A 26,783-nucleotide genomic window follows, 5' to 3' on the forward strand; every position below is an offset into this window, starting at 1 on the left:
GTCAAAAATGGCTCATGACACATGAGGCAGATCAGCAAATCAAAAGCAATTTTGATCAAAACATCAGATATGTTTAACATGTCTGATATCTCTCTATACATTACTTCCATTTTGATACAGAACTTGCATTATTTGAGCCTAATCCACCAATTGATACAGCACCAACCTATTTTGACATCACTCCCTCCGTGTTGAACTAAAGAGGGGCAAGATTGCGTGTGCCACGATGCTGGTGAATGGTGAAAATCGTGCGCGCGGGCTTGCTGTTGAATTTTTTTCCTGGAATCTGCGTTGCTGAATTAGCAAATAGCTAGCTGCCAGTGTTTGTTTTGGTTGTCTTGGTTGCCGATTAGCTAAAAGAAAGATGTCTGCCACGGAGGACGACACTGAGTTGCGGGATCTTTTGATCCAAAACCTAGAAAACAGTGGTGTCTTGAACAAACTAAAGGCACGTAACTACTGATACTGTAAAGTCATGTGTCGAAGGACTGTTCAAAGACTGAGGATTTTGTTGTTGCAGCTTATCGATGGCTAGCTAGCTAGCTAGCTAACGTCAGCTAGCTACAGTACTGTAACTAGCTGGACCCCGGAAAGTCACCGACTTATCATCATGCGATCTAGTGTCGTGGGATAGCTAGCTAGCTGCTGTACCTTCTACTATTGGATAACCAACAGCTAACGTTAGCTAGATAGCGAACTATTTTACAAGGAGTGCATTTGTTTAGGTACTTAGCAAGTACTGTTACATAGCTAACGTTAGCTAGGTAATTCAGGCCAGTTTGAGGCCCTCTTGCTTGGCTAACACCTTTTTTGCTCGTACTTCTCTTATTCTGTAGGCAGAAATGCGCGCCGCTGTCTTTCTGGCTATGGATGAACAGGATAAAGTGGAGGTAAGACGATAGCTGACTTATGTGCATTGTCAATGAATCCTTATAGTGTTAGATTAGGTTTATTGCTTCTCTTATTAATGACGTTACATTTTTGGGGGGATGTCAGTGTAGCGTATGATTTACATCTGCATAACCTCTGCTACCACCCATTATCCTTCCCCCAGAATAAAACTCCACTTGTCAATGAAAACCTGAAGAAATGTCTTGATACAAAGGATGGTAAGGGTTGTGTTATCCACCGTGATGGTCTGAACAATCGTCTGGTAATCCCATAATAATCAACATGCAGTACAATGACTCATTCTTTCCATGATGAGGCTGATCATATCCTTCCCTTTTTAACAGGACGCCTGGTGGCCAGCCTCATCATAGACTTTCTACAGGTCTTTCACCTGGACTTCACGCTTGCTGTCTTCCAGCCAGAGATAAACTCAGTGAGTGTTTTACTTCCAGTGAATACGGCTGGCCCGGCATTCTGGTCAAATAACTTGGAATTGTCAGTGTTCCATTCACCATTATGGCATGCAATTTATTGCGCGCGTGTCTCCTGTCCTCAGCTAAATGGCCTAGACAGCCGTGAGCAGGTCTCTTGTGAGCTGGATATCACCGAGACTGATATGAACAGGAACACTCCTCTCCTGCTGGAGCTCGTCAAGCGGGGCAGACACAAGGAGAAGGCCTCCATCTTCTCCGAGGTAAAGAAAGACACACCACTGCACAGGGCTTGCCATTTTACAAACATAGGTTTAGTCATTCACTACATTAGTGTATTAGTGGAGAAAAGAGCTTCTGACATTAGCAGTTGTCCAAACCTGAAGCCTCCCTGATTAGCTTTTGTTGTTGTAAGATTGTATTTAATATACATATGTGTGTGTGTGTGTGTATTTAATATATATATTTAAAATTATTTTAAAAGATGAACAATCCAAAACATACACCTACAAACGACAACATACAAACATCCACAACATCACCGCTGCCCAGAAGTCTACCCGATTTGATTATGCTCTTGAATGGCTGTCCTTCCTTTTTAAAATGTATTTTCTTCTGAACGGAGTGTCCCACTTGTGATTTATAATGGACTGCTTTCTTGCTCTACTGATTTCCCCGCTCTGGCCTGCTGTTATCTGATGTAAGGGGGACAAAGCCACAAACATCCCCAAGGTAGTAATTCTTATGATCTTCATTGCCTTCCTTTTCACTCACTAGGGTACATTTACATCTACATACAATGTTATGAATGAGCACCAACTGTTTCATCATGAGCTATTATACATAGCCTACAAAACATGAGCACACTGAGATGTAATCCTTCATACAACAACATTTGAAGTATTCTGTCAATGGACCTGAGCTGCCAGAGAGAAAATAAACTGTATCACTCATAGTTGTCATTTTGCCGTGACGACCTAATTTATAATATTATCTGGGTCAACAGAAGGCAGCTTGCCATTAGTGTAAATGTACCCAGACGATTGAGAGAGAGAGAGCCAAAATGGTTTTCCTGTTGTTCAGCGAGATTCTGACATAACAAGTTTGTCCCACTTTCTTAGTCATGTTTCATGCACTGCTCAGATCAGCAGAATGAGCTCACGTAGCTATCCTTATTCGCCCGTTCGTACAGAGAACTGCGGGCTACGAAGGCGCACATGAAGAACTAGCATGTAACATATCAAACCATCAAGCTCACAATTTCATGTTTTGTATTTTGATCACCTGTATTGATCCCAAGAGGATGCAACATCAAATGTAGAGAGATTTCTCCGTCTGATATCAATGCTCTTCCGTTCTTCTCTTCTTTTTAGGAACTATCCCCCAGGCAAATAGCAGACGCCCGGAAGAAGTTTGATGTTTATGACAAGGTGATAATTTTTTGTTGTTGTAGATGTGCTCATTTTTGGTCATCCTCGTAAGTTCTCCATTGCCATTGATGACCTTGTGGAGGTGTTTAAATGTCCAAGATTCTTCCAAGATCCTGCCTTTTACTCTGTTTAAACTTTCTGTTTCACAGGCCAGAACTGGTGGGATACTCAAAGAGGATTTGAAAGTTGTGTTTGGAGATGTTTTCCCCAACTTCAACAAGTATGTTTGGGCCGTGTCATTCAAGCAAAATGACAAAAGAACTTGAGGGCTCGTTCCCTGGACACAGGAAAGCCCACTCCTGAACTAAAAAGCATGCATTTCCATTGAAAGTGCTTTATCATTCAGGAATAGACTTAATCTGTGTCTGGGGAAAACCTGCCCTGACTGCAACGCTGACACGACAATGCTATTTGTGACGTGAATCTACAGCTCATCTCGTTTCCTTAACAAGTAGTCTGTGTGTCCAATAACAGGAACATGCTGGAGAAGTTTGTCACTGATGAACATAGAGTTGGAGACAAGGCCTCCAGTAAATGTAAGTGTTCTGTAGACTGAAATGAAGTGACATCCTTAATTGAGTGTATTTCATTTAACCCTTATTTAACTAAATTAATATTTACAATGACGGCCTAACAAAAGGAACTCCTGCGGGGACGGGGGCTTGGATTAAAAATATAGGACAAAACACACATCATGACAAGAGAGACACTACGTAAAGAGAGACCTAAGACGACGACATAGCACGGCAGCAACACGTGACAACAACATGGCAGCAGCACAAAACATGGTACAAACATTATTGGGCACAGACAACAGCACAAAGGGCAAGAAGGTAGAGATAACAACACATCATGTGAATCAGCCACAACCGTCCATAAGAGTGTCCATGAATGAAGAGATGGAGATGAAACTGTCCAGTGTTTGATAGTCTTTTGCAGCTCGTTCCAGTCGCTAGCTGCAGCTGAACTGAAAAGTGCGGCTGCTATAGTTACAAGCATGGCAACACAAAGCCGTGGAAAATGTCGTCATCTGTTCTAATGCTTTGCCTCACCTCTGTCTCTGTAGCTATAGACTTCCAGGAGTTTCTGGGCTTGTACAAGCGCTTCTTCAGTCAGTGCCGAAGTGTGGTAAGACACCTTTACTGTCTTGAAGTTCTTTTTTCGATTGTGTCATAGATTGAACTCTGTATGAACCGTTTCTTGGGATGAAACACAATGTTAAATGTGTCCTTCCCCTTCCAGGTCACCCATGACACCTGTGATGTAATTCACAATCCCAGTCAATTTATTGAGGAGAAGAAAAGCACTTCACCGCCGAGTAAGGTACATTGGCACTATTCAAACTATGGTGCAGTGTATGTTGTAGTGCTCTATATAAAATGGCTGTTGTGTGGTTTCTCGTAGGATCACTTTTTTTTCTTACTTTTAATACCTGTTTGTGTGAACTGTTATGTCATAACAGCTTTCTTGTGAATCAATTAATTTCTATGGAACTTGACTTAAAATAACAGAAGAAATCACAACCAAGAGACCTAGCGTTGTATTTGCAGGATGTGAGCATAGGGTATACATGACATGGATATTTTTTAAGAGAATGTTGATTGTTAAAACAAAGCCTCTGTTTTTCCGCTTTCTTTTCGGAAAGGACGAAGAGGTCAGTAAGACTAAACTGTATGCGATTCTCCCTAAATGTAGCCACCTTTACCCGGCATCCATCATGTTAGTGAGTGTGTGAGAAGGCTGATAGCTGTGTTCTCATGCACAGATCCCCAGGTTTAAAGGACATAGGCACAGTGCACAGGCGGAGAAGGCTGACATCAAGGTAAACCGCAAGGCTGGAAAAGGGGTTGTGCTCATTAGGCACCAAACGTAAGAAAAATCTACTGAAACGGAGAGGGACTTGCTGGACTGATATGGAACACTCGTTTTCATTTTGGTTTGCTGTAATGAACACAACCCAGGTGTACAAGTACCCATGTGCACACACCGGTTGAATGCACGTTGTTTGCACGTCATTTCAATGAAAGGACGTGGAACCAATGTGGGAATAGACTTTTAAATTGACGTCTGCCCAGTGGGTAGGCTCATACCAACTCCTCCAGGGGAAGTTCTGATTTCAAAGGCATGTCTGTACCATAGTCTTCTGTTAACCCATGGTTTACTTGGTATGGTGTCACCATTAGCGCAGGGAAGATAGGTTGGCAGTATCTCAGCGCAGCCTCTCAAATGTGCTCTCGATCACCAGACTGATTCTCATGAACGATGAGTGTTTTCCAGTTTTGATTGAAACTCTGACTGTGCTGTGTGCATGTGTTTTACTAATTGCTCAACTTCACAGTCTTAATGGTTCATAGAGTAGGTACGACTAACGTAGCTAAGCCATTAGCCAAACCTCTAACAAGACCTTTACTTGTGCCGGATAGTTCTCAAAATATCTTTCCTATAGCTAATATTTCAGTGCCACTACTAACTCTCCCTGTCGCTTCAATCCTCTAACCATTTGCAACTAAATGCTAGCTGCACCCACTGAAATACACAGAAGCGGCTTTAAACGTGTGTTTTTGTTATTTGTGTTGTCTTGTTCCCACATGTACCCCACAGGGCGTGGAGGTCAGTCACAGCCACAGTGACACCAGCCTGCGCTTTGGCTCTCTCAAGGGCAAAGGGCCGGGTCACGTGACGCCAAGGCACAGCGAGGTGTCCGGGGACAACGACAACGGCCCCACGGCGAGCCTGAAGAAGGGGCTGGACCTGGAGGTGGAAGAGGACCTAGACGAGGACGACTCGTTCTTTGACGACCCTCTGCCTAAACCACAGAAAACCTACGGCTGGTGAGGACGGGGATTGATTGTCATACGCGCGATTGAACATGTGTGCTGCTGCTCCATGATCCATCACATAAAGTCATGCGTAATAGCGATAAATGTAAAACATGGATGCTGTTAATATTAGCATAGAAATTATGTTGCACCATAAGCCATGATCAATATCTTAAGAATCTTAAAATACAGGGGCGTTAATCAACTCTGATGGGCTGGGAGATGTGTGGAGAAAGTCTACAGTACATATTTATGATTGTTAGGTTCTGAACAAACAGAGTTTCTGGTAGGGAGACACTAGAGTGTGCTAATGGGCCACAGGAGATTGCAGAAGGCTAATGTGTAACACGGGAAGGGGGTTTTATCTCTCGCCGTAAATACCACTGTTCCCGAACAACACTTGTTACCGAGGTTACTCCGTTGTCCACCTAATTTCACATAGATCTATGGCCTCACTGCCACCGCAGCTGGGGCTTTAACTCCACTGGGACCCCCCCTCATGAAATGGGTTTCTATGGCTGAGCAGCCGCACACAAGCCTAAAATCACCATGCGCAATGCCAAGCATCGGCTGGAGTGGTGTAAAGCTCGCTGCCATTGGACTCTGGAGCAGTAGAAACTCATTATCTGGAGTGATCACGCTTCAACATCTGGTAGTCCAACTGATTCATCTGGGTTTTGCGGATGCCAGGAGAACGCTACCTGCCCCGATGCATAGTGCTAACTGTAATGTTTGGTGGATGAGCAATCATTTTACGGACACGTTATTTAATTTTGTTATCTTGAAGGGAAATCTTAACGCTACAGCAGAGTTGTAGTACTCGAGTCCGGTCTCGAGACCACATATTAAGTGTCTTGGTCTTGTCTCTGTATCGGATACATTTGTACTGGATCTTGACTCGGTCTCGGACAGTTGAGGACTCGTAATTTCTTCCCGAGACCAGCAGAGTAAAAAACTAATAATTATCAGCTTCCATTCAGTCAGCTCATAAAACTGCTTCGCCAGGACACATATATCCACTTTTTTCTTGAAACATTCATACAGTATCTTAACAGCCTTTATATATATTATAGACATGTTAGTATAGTGGTGAACCTATAGGTCTTCAGTGTGTAACAGGTTAGTATAGTGGTGAACCTAATGGTCTTCAGTGTGTAATAGGTTATTACAGTGGTGAACCTATAGGCCTTCAGTGTGTGACAGGTTGGTGATGCTGAAAGGACAGCCACCGTAATACCAGGTCACTCATGTAGGAGAGAGCACTTTATGTAAAACACAAATGTCCAGTGGTGTAGTGGAGGGTATACACAGGTATTAGCCGTATACCCACCTTTGTTTTCGTGGGCGTTGCGTTTATTCACTTCTTAATCCCTACTGATGCATATCAAAGTAGTGTAGTGGAGGTATGAGACTTATCAACTATGTAGTACAATAGAGAAATCATGCACAAAGTAGCCTACACAATGTCAAAGCTCATTAAATGTATTTACACACACAGCCTAGTATCAGCGGAATATCATTTGCCAGGCAGCAACAGTGTTCAGCTCTCAACTGGTTTTGTCATGGAGCAGCTCACAGAAGAATGACATCGGTAGCCGGTAGGGTAGGAAAGATGTTTCAACTTATATCTACCAGTAAATGCTAACCAAGGCAACAATGGGAACGCAAACCAGGTATTAAAAAAGTTGAATCCGAAGTGTTGGTTATTAGGCTACATGTGATGTGCAAATGTCATCGTGCTCTGTTTGCATCAGGTGCGTAGACTTGGATGTGCCTGGCTGCACAGGGGCACAATTTGAGTATTTTTTTCATTTAAAAAATATATATATATATTTTGAGAGTGAATCTGAAAAATCTAGGAAAACTCATTTAAAAAAACTATAGGAAATCATCTAATGTTTTTACACAGGGTGCCTTTCCTTCGCTGGAAGGGCCGTTTGGGAACTTTTGGGCAAATTTATGCTACAAAACCAACTTTTATAAGAGGTTTAAAAATAGTTCTGACTCACTGTTCCATGACGTACATTATAGAGGTCGATCGAATATGATTTTTCAACGCCGATACCGATTATTGGAGGACCAAAATAAGCCGATGCCGATTAATCGGCTTTTAAAAAAAAATACATTTTATTCTTATTTTTTTGTAGCTAGACCGTGGCAAAACTACTGCTCTCTACCTGTTGGCCTTTTAATAAGGCAGATGTTTCCATTCATGTTTTTGTAATCAAGGTCCCACCCATTAAGTCAAAATGTGATTGGTTGATTTGACTATCACCCCCAAAATTTTGCCCTTATACAGTTGAATGGCAGATGCTTTTATATATTTATATATATATATATACATACACACACACACATACATACGGCTGACTTAGCTAGCTAGATTCATTTACATTTAAGTCATTTAGCAGACGCTCTTATCCAGAGCGACTTACAAATTGGTGCATTCACCTTAAGATTCATTCCCCAGAGACCAGCAAAGTCTTCAGGGTTAATCCTTTTTCCTTTCCAACAAAAACTGAAGACATTAACCAGGACAGCGGAGTCAATCACCACCTTCCGGAGACACCTGAAACCCCACCTCTTTAAGGAATACCTAGGATAGGATAAAGTAATCCTTCTCACCCCCCTTAAAAGATTTAGATGCACTATTGTAAAGTGGCTGTTCCACTGGATGTCATAAGGTGAATGCACCAATTTGTAAGTCGCTCTGGATAAGAGCGTCTGCTAAATGACTTAAATGTAATGTAAATGTAATTAAATCAGAACATCATTGAAAATAATGATAATTATAAATCCTTAGTCCTTCTCTGAAGGCGTGGAAGGCCCATTTGTTCCCCACTGTGTTTGGGTTAGTAATCATTTGTAGAGTGGCTCTGTTTTCCCTCAACATGCATTTATTCACTATTCAGAATGTCTAAAGAACCCATATGTTGTTCTGAAATATGAACACAGAAATACTGGATGTTTTGAACTCTTATTACGGTGGTGATTTGACAAAATTACAATAATGGTCTTGAATTGGACTTTCTTCTGGTCTCGGACCCCTTGTCCCCCTCCTGGTCTCGGGTTTTGACTCTGTCTCGCTCCCCCCCTCTGGTCTTGACACTGACTATATTTACTCTGGTCTTGGTCTTGAATCGGTCTCGTCTTAGGTGCTCTCGAACACAACACTGCGCTACAGCATACAGTGACATTCTAGACTATTCTGTGCTTCCAGCTTTGTGGCAACAGTTTGGGGAAGGCCTTTTCCTGTTTCAGCATGACAATGGCCCTGTGCACAAAGCGAGGCCCAGACAGAAATGGCATGTCGGGATCTGTGTGGAAGACCTTGACTGGCAAGCCGAGAGCTGTGACCTCAACTCCATCGAACAGGCCTAATCGCCCAACAGCAGTGTGCGACCTCACTAATGCTCTTGTGGCTGAATGGAAGCAAGTCCCCACAGCAATGTTCCAACATATTGTTGAAAGCCTTTCCAGAAGAGTGTAAGCTGTTCTAGCAGCAAAGGGAACCAACCCCATACTAATGGCCATGATTTTGGAATGAGATGTTCAAGCAGGTGTCCACATACTTTTGATAATGTAGTATACATTGTTCCCCTTTTCTCTCACAGTAACATTTCATGCACAACGTTCCTCTAATACAGTAGCAGCAGTAAATCTATTTCAAGCTAGAACCCAACATTAGGAAGTATTGTGTGAAGAGAAGTGTGGCTCTGTCGCCGCTCTGCTCACTGTATGTTCTCTCGCTCTCTGTCATGCTGCGTATGGAAGTAGTAACCTTCCCCTGGCTAAGAGTAATTCAGGGGCCAGTCTCTCTGAAAAGAGAAACGGTCAGAAAGAGTAAGTATGGCCTCACTGTAAACTCAATGAGTTAGGATACAGTGACTCATAAGAGTTTGAAATACAGGGCCGTGTTCATTAGGGGACGCCATAACAAAACATTTTGCAATGGAAAACCTAAACACGGGTTTCTTATTTGACAATTCCAGGTAGTTTGTTGGTGCCTAATGAACGCGAACCCTGTTCTATCTATAGCAGGTCATCGCAAATAGATCTCCTTGTTAGCTTAGTATTCTGTACTCTTATTGAAAGTACCAAGGAGGTGTTTGTTAAGATGACTGAAGTGGCTTAGAAACATGGACCAGCGTGTGTGGGGGGCGGTGGGGAGTTTGGTTCCCACATAGGAGCACTGTGCTGTCTGTCTCTGCTCTGCTGTCACTTGTCTCCCCCCCCCCCCTCGGGTTTCTCCTCTGCCTGCCCAGCTTTTTTTTCTATCCTGTTCTTTTCTTCTTTTCTGTTTATCTGTGTGTCCTTTCCTCCCTCCCCAAGCAGCTTCGTCCGCTCTCTGAGGGAGGAGGGCCTCTCAGGGCGCTCCTTTAACCCAATGAGGAGGGGCACTAGCCTCAATGAGTGAGTGTGCATGGTGCTGGTGTATCACTCCTCCATTAGCGGAGGGATAAAGCCGTGACAAGTCTGACCATTTGCTTGCTGCCTCGAAACCAACAATTAACGTTTGTAACATTGGCATTGACCTCTAAATAATAACCGATACTAATATGGTGTTCATGGTCTTGTACTTTTCCGCTTTTGTTTTTGCATGTGTGTGCGTGTTTTATTTGTCGTGTGTATTTCTGTGTGTTGTGTGAGTGTACTTCCTTCACTATGCTCCTGTGTGTTTCCTGCCTCTCCTCTCTCTCTCTCTCTCTCTCTCTGTCTCTCTCTCTCTCTCTCTCTCTCTCTCTCTCTCTGTCTCTCTCTCTGTCTGTCTCTGTGTGCTCAGCCTGTCTGCTCTGGGTAGTGACACAGAGGGCGATGGGGACGAGCTCTTTTCTGACTATGATAATAAACGGAGCTGCTTGGAGCACAGGTGAGCTGCAGGCTTCTCTTTCACGGCAGGCATCTTCTCTCTCTCTCTCTCTCTCGTACCCCATCCCCTCTGTTCCCCCTCTTTCTCTCTGTGCTGTGCAGTGCCACCCTCCTTCTTAGTATCTCTTACATGACATGCCTGTCTCCTGCCTCAGTCAGTGGATGTGAGTTGAATGTGTTTTTGGCCTCCAGCCTTAGGCCTTGCTTCTTTTGTTTTTTCACCAGGAGAGCAGCAGATTCGGACCCGCCCCCCCAGAGGAGTGCTGCAGGTGGGGGGTTCCACTCAGGAGAAGCCCATCACAGAGACCTCTCAGGCAGCAAGAACGGTGAGAGCAGTGGTGTGTGTGTGTGTGTGTGTGTGTGTGTGTGTGTGTGTGTGTGTGTGTGTGTGTGTGTGTGTGTGTGTGTGTGTGTGTGTGTGTGTGTTTATGAACTGTAGCAAGGGTTGTGTAGACTAATTTGAACATGAGTAGGTGAGTTGAGTACATACTTTTATCTCCAGAATGATGCACTTTTTTAAGCGCTAGTACCAGGGCCGTGCACAGAGCATTAGTGGGGCATGTGCTACCCCCCATTAACTTCATTGGTCCATGGCCTCCCACAGGCACAAAGCTGAAGTGTGCTACTTTCATTCATCTGCTTGCTCTGCCCTTATAGTTAGCCTCGCATTGAAGTGTTCTACCATTTTCTTTTAAGGACAACCAGGGCTACACAAACACAAAACATGAACAGTTGCATTCATGACAAATGTCAATAAACAAATAAGATCTTGCTAAGCAAACATCTGATTAAATAATAATAAGCATTTCTGTAAGTACAGAAATTGTTTGCTCAATGGGAAATGAATATCCAACAAGTCAGTGACCACTGTTTGGAGTTTATTACAGTATTATAGACAATATATCCAGGGTTTTCCTATGATCTACTAGTCTAACGACTATTGTGTGGATTTTCATAGTGGGGTCATAAGTCTGTAGCTGAAACCGTTCAGGCTTTACAGACCTTTTTGTGAGAAGAACTGTTTTTACAAACCAGGTAGATGAATCTAATGCAAAAAAATCCAGAACGCTTGAAAGCGCCGGTGGGATTTAAGAGGTTTTATTTCCATGAATAAATCAACCTGAAATCCAGTCATAGACTTCTACTGCTCCTCGAGCCAACAGAGTTTGTTAAAAGTGTCTTTGCTAAAACAACTACTGGGGTAGGCTATACCAGCTGATCATCGCTATTGTAGGCTCGATAAATTAGCTAGTGAGCTAGGCTATGCTGTCAATTTTTTATTTTTTATATTTTTTATTTTACCTTTATTTAACCAGGCAAGTCAGTTAAGAACATATTCTTATTTTCAATGACGGCCAGTGGGTTAACTGCCTGTTCAGGGGCAGAACGACAGTTGTCAGCTCGGGGGTTTGAACTCGCAACCTTCTGGTTACTAGTCCAACGCTCTAACCACTAGGCTACGCTGCTGCCCCAAAACCAGCTAAGTCGAACTGCAGTTGTTACACCAATCAAGTGGGCACTTTTTTTCATAGGGTGCACGTGCCTGACTATTAACACTGGATTCTTTGCTTCTTGAGTAAATCCCTCAAATGCTTTTGTAGGTACTTATTCTAACCCCAGAGACAAAGGATTCAAAGACTTGAAAATTATAAATTATAAAACCGGATCTTCCGTGCAGGGTATGATCTTAACCCAATTCCAGGTTTTCTATCTTATTATTATGCTGTTTTTGGTGGGTTACATATTTTAATTGTATTTATTTCATATACACCATGTGATCAAAAGTATGTGGACACCTACTCGTCGAACATCGAATTCCAAAGTCATGGGCATTAATATGTAGTTGGTCCCCTTTGTTGCTGTAACAGCCTCTACTCTTCTAGGAAGGCTTTCCACTAGATGTTGGAACATTAGTGAGGTCGGGCACTGATGTTGGCCTACTAGGCCTGGCTCGCTGTTGTCGATCCAATTCATCCCAATGGGGTTGAGGTCAAGAGCAGGCCAGTCAAGTTCTTACACACCAATCTCGACAAACCATTTTCTGTGTAGACCTTGCTTTGTGCACGTTGGCATTGTCATGCTGAAACAGGAAACCTTCCACAAACTGTTGCCACAAAGTTGAAAGCACAGAATCGTGTAGAATGTCATTGTACGCTGTAGGGTTAAGATTTCCCTTCACTGGAACTAAGGGGCCTAGTCCGACCATGGAAAAACTGCCCCAGACCATTATTCCTCCAACAAATTTTACAGTTGGCAATATTCATCGGGGCAGGTAGCGTTCTCCTGGCATCCGCCGAACCCAGATTCGTCAAACGGACTGCCTGATGGTAAAGCGCGATTCATCACTCCAGAGACGCTTGGCATTGCACATGGTGATCTTAGGCTTGTGTGCAGCTGCCCGGCCATGGAAATCCATTTTAATTAAGTTCCCGACGAACAGTTATTGCGCTGACATTGCTTCCAGAGGCAGTTTGGAACTTGGCGGTGGGTGTAGCAACCGAGTAGATGCCATTTTTAGACACTTCAGCACTTGGCGGTCCCGTTCTGTGAGTTTGTGTGGCCTAATCGCTTCGCGGGAGAGCTGTTGTTTTTCCTAGACGTTTCCACTTCACAATAACAGCACTTACAGTTGACCATGGCAGATATTCGATGAACCGACTTGCTGGAATCCTATGACGGCGCCATGTCAAAAGTAACTGAGCTCTCTACTGCCAATGTTTGTCTATGGAGATTGCATGGCTGTGTGCTCAATTCTATACACCCGTCAGCAACAGGTATGGCTGAAATAACCGAATCTACTCATTTTGAAGGGGTGTCCACATACTTTTGTATACATAGAGCATCATCCTGATATACCCCTCTTTTGTTTTGCCAGATGACGACTACGGCGATGACTTTAACAGGTAATGTAGGGCGTTGTACTGTGTCGTCCCTCGATCTCACTAGCTATTTTTAGATGCTGCTCGGTGCTCGTTCAGTTTCATGCCCTATCTGTGCCACGAGAGATATCAATCTAAAGGGTTTCCCTTCTCTGCGCATTTCTTGTTTACCACCAGCAGCCATCGATCAGATATCTCCAAGAGTGAGGTGAGCATCGGAGAAGAGATCGAGGAGGTTTCCATCGAGGGACCCGACAACAGCGATAAGGTGTGTGTGTGTGTGTGGGGGATACCTAGTCAGTTGCACAGCTGAATGGATTAAACCAAAATTTGTCTTCCGCATTTAAGTCAATGTCTCTGATTCAGAGAGGCGCGGGGAGCTGCCTTAATTGACGTTCACGTCATCGGTGCCTGTGTGTCATAGGAAGGGCAACAGGCAGTCAACCCTACATACTGTATGTGTAAAGCTAGTCAGCAGTGGGCCCTTGTAGTTACCACAGTTTTAGGTTGAGTTTTACACAAAAGCATATTCCAGTATAGGGTGGGGATAGGAATCAAAATGTAATTGACAGTTTATATTCTCTTTGAGCACATTCTATTAGCTAAATTTGACATGTATCCTATAATCAATGCGTACATAAATAAGTCTAATAACTATGAATTTTATGTTAGTAGGTGTCTTTGGTGGTATTTCTATATTACCTTATCTCACACACACACACACCTTTTCTTTTCTCTTCCCCCTCAATACTGCCCCCAGTTTGATGAGATCACTCAGGACCTGAGCGTATCTCAGCTCAGCCAGAGTCAAGGAGCTGACTACATGGAGGAGGTGGCATGACAATCCCATCAGCCTTACACCACAAAGGCCATTTCTACTACGTTAGCTATTATTTATGTTATGTGTGCACATAATTTGCGTACATTTTGTGTTCATGGATCTAATAAAATTACCACTGTCATTGTGCTCTACTTTTTTTTTATTGGTTTAGTATACAGGTGACTGTAAAGGATCTGATGGGTGACATGTTGAGACATCAATGACATCTTAAGTCAATCTGAAACCGCAATGCGGGGAGCTTACTGTAATCTGTGCTGTGCCATTGACAGTACCTGCAGGTGGTTGGCTGTTTAGATGTCATCCTACTTGCAGACCACTGCAAAATGGTTCCATACTTAGTTACTAGTGAAATCTAGTGAAATGTCAACTTTTGATACCTGTCTGTATAACTTTCAATTTTATGCAGAGGATGTAGACAGCCATGTTATTAATCATAGTAGATCATGACAATGATGGTATGCAAGTACATTAAATAGCTTTATTGCACAACTCTTCAGTGATGTTGTTAGCCTAAATTATTATTATTTATTTTTTGGACCTTTTATTAAAACAGTATCCCCCACATAAAGCATGTCTGTGTACAACCATACTACTGCAATATACCTCAGGTTTGAGCATGTGATGAGATTTTTTCCCCCCCGATCATACCACGCTCAATGTCGCTTAGGTCACTCGTTTTGCCCATTCTAACATTCAATCAAACACTAACTGAATGCCTTGACACCTGTCTACCTGTTTTATTATAGCAAGCCATGGCCACGTCACTCACTGCCCTGTAGGAGCGAAGCATTTCTGTGAACAGGATGGTGTACCTCATCAACTTAAAGCATATTTCTTGAGTTCCCCTGCTTTTATCTTGTGGTTATGTAGGTGTCAGGCTGCCAACTGAGGTTTTGAGAACTTGCAGAGACACTGCTTGGTCACACACATGTAGGTCGATCAAACGGACAAAAACTTTACTTCGTCCTTGTTGATCAGACGAAACAGACATACTGTAATCGCTGAGGTTCACAACTTCACTTCTTCAAACTTGGCTTGGAAAAGTCCCAAGAGTATTTTGTAAAACTTTAATACTCCGTTATTCTGGTAAGTCCTCTCGCACAACAAATTGAAGTATATGTGACCTAGGCAATCTTAGCATTTTTCTATAAAAAATATATAATTTACTCTTACTGTTATATTGTAAGGGGAAAAACTGCTGGGTTAAATATGTTCAATATGCACTTAAATGCTTATTTGGAAACAATGATAATGTATGTAAAAATATTTTACTGTGGATTATATTGTATCTATTGTATACAAATCTGTTGATTTCTAAATCATGCCCTACATGAAATTGACACCATTTAAATTCAACTTTTGTCTGTCTTGTCTGACATTGTATTGTCTGAATTGATGCACTCTGTACCATTTTATTACCCTTCATTATTTTTACAAACACTTTTATCATAATAGTTGTGTGCAAATAGATTCATGCTACATGAGGCAGCTTAAAAAAAATACATAAAAAATGTTTAGGTTTATTATGCAGTCTGAACTTGCATTACCTGAAGAAAAGAAATCCCCTTGGGATCTTGCTGGAATGTATCAAATCCAATAAAATATGCATGAACTCTGCAGCTACGGAAGCGAAGGAAATGCCCACTCTATGCAAATAATAAGTCATATCTCACAAAACATACTGTACAACAACCTATGCAAAAGCCTTTGACTAAACTGTCTGACCCAGATTGATCCTTCATCAGAGACCCACCTGCACAGCCCAGACTGAACAGAAATGGTTGTAATTAGCCCACCATCACTAATAGCTCAGTTTGTTTAGATATTTTAACCTGCGTGTCGTGATCGCGTTTGGTGTAGGGGGACAAAATAAATGTATGCATGATAGCCGTGTAACGTTACTGGCGAATGGTGCTCGTTTAATAAAGTTACATCAAAGCTGAATCAATGTCTGCACGATAACAAGGGCTATTATACATAACCGAATATAATAGCATTGTATAACGTTACTGTAAGACAAAAAAATATAAAAAATGATTATGAGATTTCAAGATAATTGTGCGAATGGTCTGCATTTTTATCTCATGATGCCAAAACTCAACAGTGCGAGCCACTCGGCAAAATATGTGCTTTGATTTAATGATTTAAACTAAACAGGTAGGCTATGCTAGAGTTTAACGCCATCTCACCTGCTCTAAAATGCTACATAATTCAAAACAACCCTATACATCTAAATGCATATCCCCATTAAATTGACTGAGATAACGATTGGTATCAGATGCTGCATGGAAGTTTCATCGGTAAATGTTAAACTTTATAGTAAGAAATGTGACAGGAAGGAGACCACAAACGTGTGTTGAACATGATTCCGATCTTCAGCTCTGGGGAAAGGGGGGTCGACGGGGCGATTACCTACGGATCAGCAGCCTGGCCAAGTTAAAAAGCATTGGATTGGTGTAAACATGGGTGAGAGAGCGTTTCATTCCGCCATGTTATTTTACAACAGTCGGCGCTATTCATCTGAAATCCAAATCACATTGAGATTGACTTCATTATTTAAACCTGACACTAAACTGATTTTCTAATTAAAATTTGAAAAACTAATAGAAATAAAAACGAATATTAAAACACAAAACGATAATAACCTTGGTACAAACAGGAGGTGAATATATGGCTTAACTTCTTTTGTCAGGTGATGAGGTATATTATAATATTGAAGACAAAATATGCAGGAAAAATACAGTATGTTTGAGAAATCTAACATACAGACCCCCCCCTTTTCCTCCAAACATAACGAGGGTCATTATGGCTAAACAGTTCTACTTTTGTTTCATCAAACCAGGGGACATTTCTCCAAAAAGTACGATCTTTGTCCCCATGAGCAGTTGCAAACCGTAGTCAGGCTTTTTTATGGCGGTTTTGGAGCAGTTGCATCTTCCTTGCTAAGTGGGCTTTCAGGTCATGTTGATATAGGACTCATTTTACTGTGGTTATAGATATTTTGTACCTTTTTCTTCCAGCATCTTCACAAGGTCCTTTGCTGTTGTTCTGGGATTGATTTGCACTTTTTGCACCAAAGTACGTTCATCTCCAGGAGACAGAACGCGTCTCCTTCCAAAGCGGTATGACGTCTGCGTGGTCATTGTGCCATTTTCATATTCAAAACACACAGATTGTTTTAAATGAATTACCAACTTACTGCGATAAAGTATTGTGTGTCATTGTACACTAAATTTAAACCACTTTTTTCCCACTTGAGATACTTAACCACACTCTCATGCATTTTCAGGGGGAATTGGGTCACTCAGTGTTGGGGTTATATAACCTGGTTTCTCTGCAAATTTCCAATCTCTGTATCACACCACACAACATCGCTAACCCCATTCAACCCCAGATTACTTTATAGTCACACTTTTGTCAGGATGTTAATTAACTACACTCAGATCTTTGCAAAAGTCCAAAGCCTTTGTAATTATAACAATTGATGTTTACAATAGTTGAAATTGATTAGAATAGATTTAAGTATGTCATGAGAGTAATGCATTTTTTTAGTTAGAGTACATACAGTACTGTATGTTGAAAATAAATGATAATGTCTGTCAAATTCCAAATGCGGTAAATGAAAGGCCTGTTCTTCTCTGAGTTATCTCTCTCTCTCTCTCTCTCAATAGGAGAAAATGGATGGTACAAATTATAGTGAGTCAACAAATGGCATTACAGAGGACTATGGTGAGATGGAATATGTGGAGCCATGTCAAATGACAAAAAACAACCGTGTGCAGAGAGTGGTGCGACTCTACATCCACTCTGTCATCTGCATCCTGGGTTTACTGGGCAACATCCTGGTGATCGTCACCTACGCCTTCTACAAGAAGGCCAAGTCCATGACGGACGTCTACCTTCTGAACGTGGCCATAGCCGACATGCTGTTTGTGGCGGCTCTGCCCCTGATCATCTACAATGAGCAGAGTGACTGGGCCATGGGGATGGTGGCCTGTAAGATTCTCAGAGGGGCCTACAGCGTCAACCTGTACAGTGGTATGCTGCTTTTAGCCTGTATTAGCACCGACCGGTACATCGCTATTGTCCAGGCCCGCCGCTCCTTCAGGCTCCGCTCCTTCACTCTCCTCTACAGCCGCATCATCTGTGCAACAGTCTGGAGCCTGGCCCTGCTCCTCTCTGTCCCCACCTTTGTCTACTACGAGCGTTATGTGCCTGCACACAGCTTCTACAATGTAAGTGAGAATGGATTTTCTGATTACAGCAATGCTATGACACCCGTTGGTCTGAAGAACCCTATATCCCCAGAGTCAGTGGAGGACTCTGTGGTTTGCAACTTCAGGTTCCCGGACAACGCCACGGCCCGCCAGATGAAGGTCCTGGTCCCCAGCACCCAGATGGCGGTGGGCTTCTTTTTGCCTCTGTTGGTCATGGGCTTCTGCTACGCCAGCGTCATCTTCACCTTGCTGCGCGTCAAGAACTTCCAGAGACATAAGGCGGTGCGCGTGGTGCTGGCTGTTGTGGGGGTGTTCATTGCCTGTCACCTACCCTATAACGCCGCCCTGCTCTACGACACGGTCCGTATGTTCAAGCCCCAGTGGTGCGGGGTGATAGACAACACCCAAGTGGCCAAGACGGTGACGGAGACAGTGGCCTACCTGCACTGCTGCCTTAACCCAGTGCTGTATGCCTTCATCGGGGTGAGGTTCAGGAACCACTTCAAGAAGATTGTGGAGGATGTGTGGCGCGTGGGGAAGAGGGTCATGAACGTCCGACGCTTCTCCAGGGTCATGTCCGAGATCTACGTCTCCACCGCCCGCAGGACTGTGGACGGGTCCTCTACCGACAACGCATCCTCTTGCACCATGTGAGGACGAGATCCTGTGTTGGAGACTGCTGTTACTTAGAACCCTAGCGAAGTCTGTGTTTCATTTACCCATGTCTAGTGAAAGTCTACACATTCCTTGCACAATCTTCACAATTTTCTGCCTTCAAATTAAATCTGGGAAAGGGATTAGATAAGCTTTTTTTCCTACTTATCTACACAACCCATTCCACAATTTCAAAGAAATTTTAGAACATAATTTTTTTTTTTAAGACCCCAGAGGTAATACTTGGTGAAATCACATTTGGCAGCCATTACAGCTGTGAATCATTTTGAATAAGATTCTACCAACTTTGCACAACTCTAAGTGGAAAACTCCGAAGTGGGCAAGCGGAGCAAGCAGAGTGAGGTGGGTGGAAAGGACGGGACAGGCAGAGCACGGCCTATATGCCAGCAGGATAGCACATATCTCCAATCATCTTTGCTGATAGCAATTTTGTGTTTCCATAAATGGATAAATTGGTATAATTTAGCATTTAGAGCATTTAAAGCTTCAACCCTTAGTTACCTCTTCCAATTTCAAATGAGCTTGAAATCGGTGAATAATAATATTTGTTATTGTTTTGTGTGACTACAGCTCCAGCGATAAAATACAAAAATATAGACACGTTATATTTGAATAAGTTGTCAAAGCGGTCAATCCGTCTGCCTGGCTTCAGTTGGGTCATTATAATTCAAAACATTCTAAAATCACACGCACGCCTCGCACGCTCGCCTTTAGTGAGTTTAGGCCATTATGTCAAAATTGCTCAAGCTCATTACATTTGGTTGGGATTCATTGATGGACTGCAATATTCAAACCTTGTCTCTGATTTTCAAGCAGATTTCAGTCAAGACTGAGACTGGACCATTCATGAACACGTAACACCTCTTTGAATGCCATTCTGGTGTCTTTCGTATTATAAAACTTGTGTAATTGTCCCACTGGAAAATAAAAACTCTATCCTAGGGTTAGGTTTTCAGAAGACTGAGGCTTGGCTTTGGTCCTTTCAATTTCTTTTGATCCTGAAAAACTCCCCAGTTCCTGGCGGTGATAAGCATACTCATAACATGATGCTGCCACCACAATACTTGAAAATCAAGACATTGCATTCACTTCACATAACTGGCCTGTATGACAAAGTGAAAAGAAAGAAGCCTGTGTAAAAAAAATATATAAATGATGTTTTCAACAAAGCCATTAAGTAATACTGCAAGACAACACGGTGGTCCTTCTGTAGCTCAGTTGGTAGAGCATGGCGCTTGTAACGCCAGGGTAGTGGGTTCGATCCCCGGGACCACCCATACGTAGAATGTATGCACACATGACTGTAAGTCGCTTTGGATAAAAGCGTCTGCTAAATGGCATATATTATTATTATTATTACAACACAGCAAATAAATAATGGCCTAAATTAAAAACTACAGGCTTGGTTCAAATCCAATACAACAAAACACAGAGTAAAACACTCTGTATTTTTAAGTATTGTGGTGGCAGCATCATGTTACAGGGACTGCAGAGTTTGTCAGGATCAAAGGAAATATGAAAAGAACAAAGTCCAGGTAAGAAGTAAGAGGAAACCCCACTGCAGTGTTCTGAAAACCTACCCTTGGGATAGAGTTTTAATTTTCAGCTGACAATTACACAAATTGTAATGCCAAAGGCACAGCAGAATGGATTTCCAAGAGGTGATGAGTTCCTGAGTGGTCCAATCTCAGTCCTGACTTAAATTGGAATCAGAGACAGGTTTAAATGTACAATGCAGCCATTTTTTTTTTTATCTCAATACCAAATCATTTCTGGGTAACAATTACCTTAATGTGATTGTTTTCAATTACAATTGTCAAAAAGAAACAAAAATAGCTTCTTAGCATAGAGACATTTCTAAAGCAAGTATTTTTCTAGGACTATTTGGGAATGTTCTTAGTGGGATGAGGAAAACTGAAAACTAGCGGTGAATCCCAAACCACCACCTCGTCCCTACCAACTCGCTCGGAGGGCCCTCTCTTGTCACGTGTTGCTGACGACCCTCAGTGGATGACTTCCAGAGAGTGACGAGGAGAGCAATAAACCCATCAACTTCAGGACACATTTGTGACTTGAATTATGCAATACATGTCCCACTTCATGTTCCCCCTGTCGTTTTACAAAATATAAACCTCAGTAACAGTTAAACATTTAATTTAGGATTCATTTCATCTGTTATATGTATCAAGTCTCGAAATCAGACATAAACAAATTCACATGGCAGACAATTAGTCACACCTCTCCATTATTTTGTATAACATTGAACAAACTCCATGTCAGGATAGCACTTCGCTCTGAAGCCCCAACAGCCTCAATTATTTCTACTCCCTCAGTTTGGGAAACTTGTGCATATGGTGGAGGCGTGCGTGAACGCGCAAATGGAGGGCCGAGGAGGGGCGAGGTTAAGGGAGTCATTTGGGATTCAGCCTAGCTGTTATTGGCAGAAAGGTTTGGAACTCTTTCTTATTTGTCTATTAAGTAATTTACCGCTTGGTGATGTCACCAGGCAGGCTAAAACTCCAACCCATCAAAACAGGCTGAAATGTCAGGTCTTTTCAAACAGCTCTAAAAGGGCGTTAATCATAATTTTCACAATTTCACAGTATTATTCCAACCTCAGAGTGTGGAAGTATATACAGTATAAAACACAGGAAATCTCATTTTTAACTGCACTGGGCCTTTAAATATTGCTGTCCATCACTGAGTTTGTGCAGTTTTGACAAAAAAACTATGTAACAGTAAATGTTGCCTAAGAGTTGTGCAAAGTTGGTAGGATTTATTCAAAATGATTCACAGCTGTAATGGGGCGGCAGGTAGCCTAGTGATTAGAGCATTGGGCTAGTAACCGAAAGGTTGCTAGCTCGAACACCCAAGCTGACAAGGTAAAAATCTGTCATTCTGCCCCAAGGCAGTTAACCCACTGTTCCTAGGCCATCGTTGTAAATAAGAATTTGTTCTTAACTGACTTGCCTAGTTAAATGAAAAAAAAAATGGCTGCCAAAGGTGCTTCCACCAAATATCAATGGGGTGTGAAGACAAATGTTTTTTATTAATTTGGAAAATATTCTATCATTTTTGTTTTTCACTTTGTAAATTTAGAGTAGGTTGTCTAGATCGGTAGGAAAAAAATCTATAATATAATCAATGTTTTGATTTCATTTTAAGGAAGCAGAATGTGTAGTCTTTCACTAAGCATCTTTATTTAATTAATACTATTAGAGAGGAATAATCGATGTAAAATAAAATCTTAATTGAAATGATAATATCACTGTTCCTGTTTGCTGTTTACTGTTGAATATGAAAGATGTATCGCTTGTTGCTTTTATGCAGCTCTGTCTTTGGTTAATGCACAATTGTGGCTCATGTCTGTGTAATAATTTTCATTGACAAAATAAATCAAGACTTTTTGTGGCTTATATTAATATCTTGAAGCGGAAATCTGGAGTTGAAACAATGACAAAGCAGGACCCCACAACTGTCTTTGTAAAAAGCTGAGGGATGGAGCGGGAGAAATGTAACTACTCTCAAATGCATAGACTGAGCTATGGATTCAACGACAGACAATCAATGAGATCAAAATGATAGTTTTAACCATGTTTTGAAGCTATACAGTGTTTGTTTAAAGTTACGTTGTATATAAACAACTTTGGAGTAAAACAAGCTTACGGTTTGGACTCTAATGGGGACCAACAGTTGAACTAAGCTCATGCGGCATTTATAAGTTACTGTATATTCTTCAAGAATCAATGGGTGTATATAATTCATTTAGAATTTATATATAATTAAGTCCAAAAATGGATGTAGGATTTGCAGAGTGCCCCTTTAAAGTGTGTACTGACAGAAGGATCGGGACAATATATTCAAATCTGTGTTTCAGACATGGCAAACGGCTCACGAGTACAGTGCAGATGTACAGTACATGCTGTAGCATGTTGTTAGTGCTTTTCCTTAGACAAAGGTCTGTTTCGGGAACACACACACACAGTCATTTATTTCACTGGCATGTCAAAATATTGCGTCTCCTGCCGCTAGTCACACCACCAGCCACAAGGGTGTGAGATTGTGTTGGGCAAAAAACCTCACCGTCTATTCCCATGGCAATAACTTGTGTCAGTTTCCAAGACCAATTAAGCGTAATGATACCCCCAAGGCAGTACAGTACCACATAGATCGACTTGGGGACTCTTTTAATTGAATACACTTCTTTTAATACTTTGTCAGGCAGAGACTTTGAGAGCGGAATCCCACATCAATCTATGAATACAGAGTCTATAAGGAGCCAAGTATGTCAATAGGACAAAGAGGTGTGGCTCCTGCTAGCCTGGTTAAACCAGACGGAATGCTGTTACTAGTGCAGCGCCCAGTCTGGTTTAACCAGTAGGAGAAGAGACAGCACAGCCACTGCCATCCAACTTCCCATTAGCAACCAATCCAGATCAAATTAAATCAGTAACTATTTATGTTGTGTTAAGTGTACAAAAACAGACAACAACAAAAAATTGCGAGAAAACATTAAGAACTGAAACGCCAGCGCAACTGAAGAGCTGTAGATAATGACAGCAAGAAAAGCGCTTTGGCCTATATTGCTTTTCAATGTAGGTCACACATTAACATTCTGCTGCAGTGGCATTACAGATATAACGCACATTCTCTGCCTGCATGAACCCTACATGCTTAAATGAGGTAGTACATAAGGAAAACTGAAATGAAGCACACGCACACCATACATCAATGCATTGAGAATGTCATGTAAACCAGTATAGTATTGAATGCGGTTGGTTTGGAGTTAAAAGGCTGTCATTCCCTTGCGCGCTGGTGTTGAGAACAATTGAAGCTGTCAAACCATAAACAGGAAATAAACAGCCAGTGAGCAGACGAGAGGTCCAAAGAATTGTTTTATTACAGCAATTCAATCATACTGAAAAACCCAACACCCATCACTCACAAGCTTATGAGCCTTGCATTAGAATGACCAGTATTTTGCCATTCATCCAGCAAAGCAGCTATGTTTGCACTCTTCTCTGAATATGACAAAATGGCAACATAGTGTAAGGGTGACTTCATATGTCTTTTGGATGTCATTCACTTTGAAACAGGATCTTATATGACTCAGAGGTAAGTGGGATGTTTGATACTATTGTTAGAGCTTAGAGTCCTACATCAAGTAGACATGGCAGACCTAAAGGCACAGACCATCAGCATATGGGCCTGCCAAGATTTGCCAGTAAGTCACAGGACTCACACTGTGTGTGTGTGTGTGTGTGTGTGTGTGTGTGTGTGTGTGTGTGTGTGTGTGTGTGTGTGTGTGTGTGTGTGTGTGTGTGTGTGTGTGTGTGTGTGTGTGTGTGTGTGTGTGTGTGTGTGTGTGTGTGTGTGTGTGTGTGTGTGTGTGTGTGTGTGAGAGAGTGAGAACATTGCATTTTCATTCATTAGCAGACAGGGTTATATTCTCATTTCACAGCTAGCCATTCCCCTTGAGGTCTAAGTAAATGACCCTCTCGTTGTCCCTGCTGGCTGGACTGGGTGACAAAGCAAAACACACATTAGAGCAAAGCCCTGGACCTGCTGTAAGCAGCCTCAGCCCTGTTTCCAGGCACTACAAAAGGAAGCTGTGCAACAACAGTGACTAATCCCAACTGTGAATTTCACAACCTGCTGGCAAGTACATTTGTTTCACAAACTGCTGTACATTGATGAATTGATTCATAACCTATTGCACAATTTCGGTAAGCAAGGGTGTCACTAAAAGTGTAAGAAAACACTGCCCCCCAAAAAATATATACACACACACACATATATATATATATATATGTTTAGTGCCTATCTCAGCGCATTTTGGAGAGTGGCATTGTCAGTCAATATGGATGCCATATACTTTCAGCAATGTGAAACACACATCTGTTATTATCTGGCCACCAGGATTTCGTTACAGATTCAAATCAGTTTCTTGTTGCTGCAAATCATTTACCATACTGTGGGGTGTTCTATCATTCACTGTGCAATAGCACCCTATGTAATTGTCGTAATTGTCACGTTCTGACCTTAGTTCTTTTGTTATGTCTTTGTTTTAGTATGGTCAGGGCGTGAGTTAGGTGGGTTGTGTATGTTCTTTTTTTCTATGTTTTGGGATTTCTGTGTTTGGCCTGGTATGGTTCTCAATCAGTGGCAGCTGTCAATCGTTGTCCCTGATTGAGAACCATACTTAGGTAGCCTGGTTTCACTTTTGAGTTGTGGGTGATTATTTTGCGTGTCAGTGTTTTGTTCCACATGGCACTGTTTCGTTTTTTTTTCTTCACATTGTCCTTTATTGTTTTGTTCAGTGTTCATTATTCTTATTAAAAACCAAGATGAACACTTACCACGCTGCTTATTGGTCCGATCCTTGCTACTCCTCCTCAAGAAGAGAAAGAGGAAAGCCGTAACAGTAGTAGGTTATACCGAAAGTGAATACATTTGTATTCTCATGTCCAATTGTGTAACATTGTTTGCATCTTTGTCTGCCTTTGGCAACAGCTTTGCAGCAAGTTACATTCCCATTCTAAGAAAGAACATTATAACATTTCCACTTTGGTCTAAGAATTAAGTCATAATCATGCGATAGTTGCACTGATGTTGATTTAAATGCTTGGGAATCAATTTTGCTTTGGCAGTGCTTTCGATGCAAAAGTTCTACCTATTGATGTCATGTAAGCCTACAATTTGCATTGTTTCTGTAGAGCTGTACAGCCATAGAAGCAAGATAAGAGAAGCCAATCACCTCTGGTTGGAGTTACAAATACTGCTTATGAAAATGGAAAAATATGATTTCATTTGTCATTCTCATCACAGTACCAACTGGGCACAAACAGGTTAAATCAACCTTGTTTTAATGTAATTTGTCAACTTATTGTGGCGTGGAATCTACAGTGCCTACAGAAAGTATTCATACCCCTTGTCTTATTCCACATTTGTGTTACAGCCTGAATTCAAAATATATATTTTTTATTCTCACCCACACAATACCCCATAATGACAAAGTGAAAACATGTTTTAAGACATTTTATCAAATTAATTGAAAATGAAATACAGAAATATCTCCTTTACATAAGTGTTCACACCCCTTTGTCAAAGCACCATTGGCATTATAGCTGTGAAACTTTCTGGGTAAATCTCTAAGCGCTTTTCTGTCACGTTCTGACCTTAGTTCCTTTGTTATGTCTTTGTTTTAGTTTGGTCAGGGCGTGAGTTGGGGTGGGTAGTCTATGTTCTTTTTTCTATGTTGTGTTTATGTGTTTGGCCTGGTATGGTTCTCAATCAGAGGCAGGTGTCGTTCGTTGTCTCTGATTGAGAATCCCACTTTTTTTTCCACCTGTGTTTTGTGGGTGATTATTTTCTGTTTAGTGTTTTTCGTCACCTTACAGAACTGTTTCGGTTTCGTTTCAACTCTTTGTTATTTTGTTTAGTGTTCTGAGTTTAATAAAATATATATTATGAACACATACTGCGCTTTGGGCCTCCTCTCCTTCCACCGAAGACAACCGTTACATTTTCACACCTGGATTGTGCAACATTTGCCCATTACTCTATTCAAAACTCTTTAAGCTCTGTCAAAGTGGTTGTTGATCATTGCTAGAAAACTGTGTTTAGGTCTTGCCATATATTTTCAAGTAGATTTAACTCAAAACTTTAACTCTGCCACCCAGGAAACTTCTCGGTAGGTAACTCGAGTACTACTTAAGTAGTTTATTTAGG

General features: G+C 41.8%; 2 protein-coding genes across 17 annotated transcripts; both read left to right on the plus strand.

Annotated features, from left to right (window-relative positions):
* Positions 1-223: 223 nt before the first annotated feature.
* Positions 224-14,656, plus strand: cep43 (centrosomal protein 43). Of its 16 annotated transcripts, none has more exons than XM_052470774.1 (20): positions 226-452; positions 841-890; positions 1,055-1,109; positions 1,236-1,324; positions 1,448-1,585; positions 2,028-2,054; positions 2,696-2,752; positions 2,902-2,972; positions 3,227-3,288; positions 3,819-3,880; positions 3,995-4,075; positions 4,518-4,574; positions 5,354-5,583; positions 9,346-9,414; positions 9,907-9,984; positions 10,355-10,441; positions 10,666-10,766; positions 13,316-13,343; positions 13,497-13,587; positions 14,080-14,656. In XM_052470774.1, exons 1-20 carry the CDS (start codon positions 365-367, stop codon positions 14,158-14,160), a joined length of 1,602 nt encoding a protein of 533 aa, XP_052326734.1. In that variant the 5' UTR covers positions 226-364; the 3' UTR covers positions 14,161-14,656. The 16 variants fall into 16 exon arrangements, with proteins under 16 accessions (XP_052326737.1, XP_052326734.1, XP_052326736.1 ...); XM_052470776.1 differs by having other exon boundaries at positions 9,349-9,414; XM_052470775.1 differs by having other exon boundaries at positions 229-452; positions 13,500-13,587.
* Positions 14,657-16,989: 2,333 nt separating this feature from the next.
* LOC118398461 (C-C chemokine receptor type 6) lies at positions 16,990-22,468 on the plus strand. The gene is made up of 2 exons (XM_035793830.2): positions 16,990-17,282; positions 17,832-22,468. The coding sequence occupies exon 2, from the start codon at positions 17,838-17,840 to the stop codon at positions 19,029-19,031; it is 1,194 nt and encodes a 397-aa protein (XP_035649723.1). The 5' UTR covers positions 16,990-17,282; positions 17,832-17,837; the 3' UTR covers positions 19,032-22,468.
* The last annotated feature ends 4,315 nt before the right edge of the window (positions 22,469-26,783 follow it).

This window comes from Oncorhynchus keta, chromosome 19 (assembly GCF_023373465.1).
Source record: "Oncorhynchus keta strain PuntledgeMale-10-30-2019 chromosome 19, Oket_V2, whole genome shotgun sequence".
In the NCBI taxonomy this organism is placed as follows: Eukaryota; Metazoa; Chordata; class Actinopteri; order Salmoniformes; family Salmonidae; genus Oncorhynchus; species Oncorhynchus keta.

Excerpts from the sequence above, each read along its gene's own strand:
- cep43 (XM_052470774.1), top strand. The coding sequence starts at position 365 with ATGTCTGCCACGGAGGACGACACTGAGTTGCGGGATCTTTTGATCCAA. Across the intron at positions 5,584-9,345 it reads CCACAGAAAACCTACGGCTG|TAGTAACCTTCCCCTGGCTA; the intron begins GTGAGGACGGGG and ends TGCGTATGGAAG. Across the intron at positions 10,767-13,315 it reads CCTCTCAGGCAGCAAGAACG|ATGACGACTACGGCGATGAC; the intron begins GTGAGAGCAGTG and ends TTGTTTTGCCAG.
- LOC118398461 (XM_035793830.2), top strand. The coding sequence starts at position 17,838 with ATGGATGGTACAAATTATAGTGAGTCAACAAATGGCATTACAGAGGAC.